Source organism: Callithrix jacchus, chromosome 1 (genome assembly GCF_049354715.1).
Source record: "Callithrix jacchus isolate 240 chromosome 1, calJac240_pri, whole genome shotgun sequence".
NCBI lineage: Eukaryota > Metazoa > Chordata > Mammalia > Primates > Cebidae > Callithrix > Callithrix jacchus.
In genome coordinates this window covers 193082602-193089650 of record NC_133502.1, presented here as the reverse complement: position 1 = coordinate 193089650, position 7049 = coordinate 193082602, and the positions used below count along the sequence as shown (strand labels likewise).

The window sequence follows — 7049 nt, the reverse complement described above, 5'->3', positions numbered from 1 at the left end:
CACAGGCACCAACATACAATGGATAAGTGAGACTAAGTATGGCGGATGCAGTAAATTGTACATTTCCAGTTTGTATATTTCACTCACTACTGAGTGAGGCAGTTACACAGAGGAACCCCACAGCGATGCAGTGAAGATAAACCACCAGGAAAAAAAAAGAGGAGGGGATACTTTCTAACTCATTCTACAAGGCTATGATTATGCTGATAACAAACTCGGCAAAGACATCACAAGAAAAGAAAGGTACAGACCAAATGAATATAGATGTAGAAATCCCCAGCAAAACATGGTGGACTCTTGAACAACACAGGTTTACCAATACACAGATATTTTTCAACCAAATGTGGCTCACGCCTGTAATCCCAGCACTTTGGGAGGCTGAGGCAGGTGGATCACCTGAGGTCGGGAGTTTGAGACTAGCCTGACCAAGATGGAGAAACCCTATCTCTACTGAAAATACAAAATTAGCTGGGCATGGTGGTGCGTGCCTGTAATCCCAGCTAATCGGGAGGCCGAGGCAGGAGAATCACTTGAACCTGGGAGGCGGAGGTTGCGATGAGCTAAGATCGCAGCATTGCACTCCAGCCTGGGCAACAAGAGCGAAACTCTGTCTCAAAAAAAGAAAAAAATGAAGAAAATCAATGTACAATACACCATACTAGTAGAATAAAGGAAAAAACCTACATGATCATCTCAACTGACACATAAAAAGCACTCAACAAAGTAGGAATAGAAGGAAACATCCTCAACCCAGTGAAGACCATGTATGAAAAATCCATGGCAAATATACCAAATAGTAAAAGACTGAAACCTTTTCCCTAAGATCAGGATTAACATAGGATGCTCACTCTCACCAGTTGTTTTAACGTTGTACTGGAGGTTCTAGCCAGGGCAAGTCAGCAAGAAAATGAAATATAGGGAATCCAGACTGGAAAGGAAGGAGTAAAACTGTCTCTAGTCCCAGATGACATGATCTTCTGTATAGAAAACCCTAAGAAATCCACAAAAAGAAAAAAGCTATTAGAACTAATAAAAAATTCAGCAAAGATGCAGGATATAAGATTAATATAGAAAAATCACCAGCCTGGCCAACATGGTGAAACCCCATCTCTATTAAAAATACAAAAATTAGCCAGGTGTGGTGGCATGTGCCTATAGTCCCAGCTACTCAGGAGGCTGAGACAGGAGAATAATTTGAACCTGGGAGGTGGAGGGTGCAGTGAGCCAAGATCGAACCACTGCACTCCAGCCTGGGTGACAGAGTGAGACTCTGTTTCAAAAAAAAAAAAAAAAATTCATATGGAAATGGAGCCAGAATAGCCAAAATACTTGAGTATTTTGCCTGGGCAACATAGGGAGACCTCAGCTCCATGAAAAGTTAAAAAATTATCTCAGCATGGTGGTATGTGCCTGTGGTCCCAACTCCTGGGAATGAGGGGTGGTGTTGAAGTGGGAGGATCGCTTGAGCCTGGGAGGTTGACGCTGCAGTGAGCCATGTTTGTGCCACTACACTCCAGCCTGGGTGACAGAGTACGACCCTGTCTCAAAAAAAAAAAAAAAGGAAATTGAAGGCAACATAAATAAATGGAAAGACATCCCATGTTCACAGACCATAAGGCTTTAAATATAAGATAGCAGTATTCCCCAAACTGGTCTATAGATTCAGGAACTGCATAGATTCAGTGCAATTCCTACCGAAATCCCAGCTGCCTATTTTGCAAAAATTATCAAAATTCACGTGCAAATGCAAGGGATCCAGAATAGCCAAAATACTTTTGAAAAAGATTTGGATGACTTACAGTTTTTGATTTCTAATCTGACTATGAAATGACTGTAATGAAGATAGTGGTGCTGACTTAAGAGTAGACACATCGATGAATGGAAGAGAATTGAGAGTCCACAAACACATTTATGGTCCAGTGATTTTTAAAAAGTAGACTTTATTAGCTGAGCATGGTGGTACATGCCTGTAGACCCAGCCACTCAGGAAGCTGAGTTGGGAGGATGTCTTGAACCTAGAGGGCTCCAGGCTGTGGTGTGTTTGATCATACCTGTGAATAGCCTCCACACTCCAGCCTGGGCAACATAGCAAGACCCTGTATCTAAAAAAAATGAGTTTTCAGAGCAGTTTTAGGTTCACAGCAATATTGAGCAGAAAGTGCAGAGTTCCTATACACTTCCTGCCCCCACAAGTGTGTAGCCTCTCCCACTACTGACGTCCAGCACCAGAGGGGTTTATTACAATCCATTAACCTATACTGACACATCATTATCACCCAAAGTCCATAGTTTACATTAGGGTTCATGCGTCCGGTTGGACATTCTATGGGCTTAGACAAATGTGTAATGACATATATACATGCCATTATTGTATCACACAGAGTAGTTTCATTGCCGTAAAGTTTCATTACCCTCTGCGCTCTGCCTATGCCTCCCTGCTAACACCTGGCAACCACCCATCTTTCTCCTGTCTTCATAGTCTAGTCTTACTTTTGCAGAATCTTATATAGTTGAGATTATAGAGTATATAACCTTTTCAGACTGGCTTTTTCCCTTAATAGCATTTGAGATTCCTCTATGGCTTTTCATGGCTTGACAGCTCATTTTAATTTAATTTTTATTTTTGAGACAGATTCTTGCTCTGTCACCCAGGCTGGAGTGAAGTGGTGTGATCTCAGCTCACTGCAGACTCTACCTCCTGGGTTCAAGTGATTTTCATGCCTCAGCCTTCCACATAGCTGGGACTACAGGCGTGTACCACCACACCAGCTAATTTTTGTATTTTTAGTAGAGATGGGGTTTTGCCATGTTGGCCAGGCTGGTCTCAAATTCATTTCCTCAAGTGATCTACCCACCTCAGCCTCCCCAGTGTGCTGGGAGCCACCCCTACAAGTGTGAGCCACCCCACCTGGCCTGTGCTGTTTCTTAAATGCAGGAGACAAAGTTGTCATGTGAAAGAGGCAACATTCTTATCCTCAAGGATGAGGAGTTGAAATGAGAGAATTCTGTACAGATCTTGTTAAAACACTCTTATCTTTTAAGGCTCCCCACATAATTTAGTTGCTTCTTTATAGCTTATTATTCTTTGTCTAATTCAGTATGTAAGCAACAAACTCTAACTGCTTCTTTGGGTCTTCATACGTTCTTATGAGGGCTCACAAACCATGTAAGAAACTTGTTATAAATTTGTGGGACTGAGTGTGGTGGCTCACTCCTGTAATCCCAGTGCTTTAGGAGGCTGAGATGGGGTTTGCTTGAGTCCAGGAGTTCAGGACCAGCCTGGGCAATATAGTGAGACCCCAGTTCAACAACTTTTTAAATTAGTTGTGCCTGTAGTCCCAGCTTGAGCCCAGGAGTTTGAGGCTTCAGTGAGCTATGATCTCACCACTGCACTCCAGCACCCTTTATTTATTTATTTTTATTTTTTTGAGATGGAGTCTCTCACTGTTGCCTGGGCTAGAGTGCAATGGCGTGACCTCAGCTCACTGCGACCTCCGCCTCCTGGGTTTAAGCGATTCTCCTGCCTCAGCCTCCCAAGTAGCTGAGATTATAGGTGCCAGCCACCACATCTGGCTAATTTTTTGTATTTTTGGTTGAGATGGGGTTTCATTATGTTGGCCAGTCTGGTCTTGAATTTCTGTACAGCTTGAATTAGTACAGCTTGCTACATTCCAAGGAATTTCTGACCTCATGATCTGCCGCCTCAGCCTCCCAGAGTGCTGGGATTACACTGAGCCTGATCCAGCACCCCTTATTTATAAATAAATATAATGGCTAGTCCTAGGGACTCTGTTAGCAAGATTAAAGAACAGAAATCAGATGTAGAATAGCATATAAATAAATGTGTATGCTTTTCTCCTGTTAACCTGCCCTGTGTCAATTTGATTCTTGGGCCCAGCTGAGACTCTGGGGATAGAAGTGGAGTTTTGCCACCCCTACGGTTTCTGGTGACAAGGGTGAAATCCTCTCAAGCCTGAAGATGGGATCCTGGGAGAAGAAATAAAAGCTGGCAGAAGGTAGGAATTTTTACCCAAGTGAACTCTCCAGGATCTCTGTCTGTAGTCCCTGGTTAAAAGAGGAGGGTAAAATTTTTCCTTGTCCCTTTCCAAATTCAAACTGGCAGGAGAAAACCACTTTTAAGAATTGATTCTTTGAGTTGTGACTCTTGTGTCAACCTTAAATGATGAGATTCAGAAAATATCAGCTAGGCACATTGGCTCATCCTTGTAATCCCAGCACTTTGGGAGGCCAAGGTGGGAGGATCACTTGAGCCCAGGAGTTTGAGGCTACAGTGAGCTGTAATTGCATCACTGCACTCCAGTCTGGGTGACAGAGTGAGACTTAGTTTCAAAAAAAAAAACAAAAAAACAAAAAAACACCGAAAACCAAAAACAAACAAAAGGAAATACGATTTTTATTCTAGTGCAAAGCTCCAGATGGACACCCAGGAAACAGCTTCCAAAGGGCTGAGATCATTATTCCAAAATGGAGAAGCTAAGGTTTCACTCATAGGGGCAGAAACAGTGTCAGCAGGATTGCAACATCTTCTGTACAAATCCAGTGTTATATTTGATTAGTACAACTTGCTACATTCCAAGGAAAATTGTTTCAACATTCCGGGAAAAGACTCCTTCCTCGAGGGCATCTTACATCTGTTGCTGCTCAGTCATTTCTAACCATTCACAGGAAAAAGCAGATGCATGGAGCATCGCAATTGCATGCTCCATGCCTCAGGCCACATGGCCACATTCCTCCCAAGGCTCGGAATAATGTAAAGTTCCAACAGGTGGCTCCCACCTGTAATCTTAGCACTTTGGGAGGCCGAGGTGGCTGGATAACTTTAGGAAAGGAGTTCGAAACCAGCCTGGCCAACATGGCAAAACCCCGTCTCTACTAAATATACAAAAATTAGCCCAGTGTGGTTGCCGGCATCTGTAGTTGCAGTTACTTAGGTGGCTGAGGTGGGAGGATTGCTTGAGCCTGGGAGTTTGAGGCTGCAGTGAGCCATGATTGCAGCACTGCACTCCAGCCTGGGTGACAGAGGGAGACCTTGTCTCAAAAAAAAAAAAAAAAAAAAAAAAAAAAGAAAAGAAAAGAATTATTTAATGATTTCACACTTCTGAATTTGGTATTTGGCTCTGCATACACAGTGGCTATTGACCCATAGCCTCCCAGGAAAGAGGCTTGTTTTCCATGTCTTTCTCTTTTGTCTTTCTCTTTTGTGTGGTTCATCATGAGGAGGAAAATAATAAGATTCTCTTTTCATCTTGTTATGTATTGAGAACATGGCTCTGTGACCAGTGAAAATACTCTCTTTGGTTTCTGCCAGCTGGAAGGGTTGGGGGGACAAGTCATTGCTAGGCTGCTAGCCAGCTGCCCAGGAATCAGAGACACGGTGTCTCTGTGCAATGGTTCCAGCTCTCCAAGGAGTTTGTCCTACTTGTCTCAGCTTTCATTGTCTTGATAACAATTAGGATCTTTGCTTGCTTAGGCTATCTTGAGAAAGACTTTGGAGCTGGAGGGGGATTGCATCTTTTCCAGACTGTTTGGGATGTTCTTCTGTGTCTACAGGTAAGCCAGAAAAGGCATACGGATTTTAAGCCATAAAAAGGCTTATTGGTTTTGAGTCACAATTAAAGTAGAGATAACATTGAAGATTTAGACTTTTGAATGTACAAGTATTTTTAATAGTGCTATTGGCAGGTGTGGTGGCTCACACCTGCCATCTCAACACTGTGGGAGACTAAGGTGGGAGGATCACTTGAGCTCAGGAGGTTGAGGCTTCAGTGAGCTATGATCCCGCCTGCACTCCAGCCTGGGCGACATAGCGAGACCCTATCTCTAAACTAAAAAAAAAAGTGCTTTCATCTTAAAAATCTGTCCTATTGGTAAATAGAGAAAGATCAAATTAAAAAGAAGACACAAAGAAATATAATGGGCTGGGCACAGTGGCTCACGACTGTAATCACAGCACTTTGGGAGGCTGAGAGGGGCGGATCATGAGGTCAGGAGTTCGAGACCAGCCTGACCAATATAGTGAAACCCCCATCTCTACTAAAAATACAAAAATTAGCTGGGTGTGGTGTCATGAGCCTATGATCCCAGCTTTTCGGGAGGCTGAGTTAGAAGAATTGCTTGAATCTGGGAGGCAGAGGTTGCAGTGAGCCGAGATGGCACCACTGCACTCCAGCCTGGGTCACAGAGCAAGGTTCAGTCTCAAAAAAAAAAAAAATATATATATATATATATATATACACACACATATATATATATACAATACATATACGTATATATATATACATCTATATACACATACATATACGTATATATATATACATCTATATACACATACATATACGTATACATATACATATATACACACATACATATATGTACGTATATACATGTATGTGTGTATATATATACATACGTATATATATATGCTAGCTTTAGGGACTTCATTTAATCTTCCTCAAGATTAAAGAACGGAAATCAGATGTAGAAAAAGAGTTAAAATCCATACCCTCTGTAAATCTCCTTCTTCACCCACCTGTGCTCTACTCAACCTCTAAGTTCCTGTCCCTGATCCCCCAGAATATCTTTCGGATATCTGGGCCCCTGACTTAAACCTACCCTCCTCAAAACTTGGCCCTATCTGCTCAGCAAATTTCTTTTCTTTTCTTTTCTTTTTTTTGAGATTGAGTCACGCTCTGTCGCCCAGGCTGGAGTACAGTGGCACCATCCCGGCTCACTGCAACCTCTCCCTCCCGGGTTCAAGCGATTCTCCTAGCTCAGCCTCCTGAGTAGTTGTGATTACAGGCATACACCACCATGCCTAGCTAATTTTTGTATTTTTAGTAGAGATGGGGTTTCACCATGTTGGTCAGGCTGGTCTCGAACTCCTGACCTTGAGATCCACCCGCCTTGGCCTCCCAAAGTGCTGGAATTACAAGTGTGAGCCACTGCACCCGGCCCAAATTTCTTTTTTCTTTCTTTCTTTCTATCTTTCTTTTTTTTTTTTGAGACGGAGTCTTGCTCTGTCACCTGGC

General features: G+C 42.7%; 1 protein-coding gene across 14 annotated transcripts in view; it reads right to left on the bottom strand.

The window, feature by feature from the left end:
• Positions 1–856: 856 nt before the first annotated feature.
• LOC100397459 (P2X purinoceptor 6-like) overlaps positions 857–7049 on the bottom strand; it is a 13147-nt gene continuing 6954 nt past the window's right edge. For 6 of the 14 annotated variants that reach the window (XM_078335508.1, XM_078335494.1, XM_035303478.3 and 3 more), the window contains one exon: positions 5060–5565. Coding sequence is in view for 8 of the 14 variants with exons in the window: in XM_078335494.1 (XP_078191620.1) it covers positions 5471–5565 (95 nt within the window). In the remaining 6 variants the exon portion in view is untranslated. The other 8 variants (XM_054245235.2, XM_078335500.1, XM_054245232.2 and 5 more) reach the window with 5 other exon arrangements.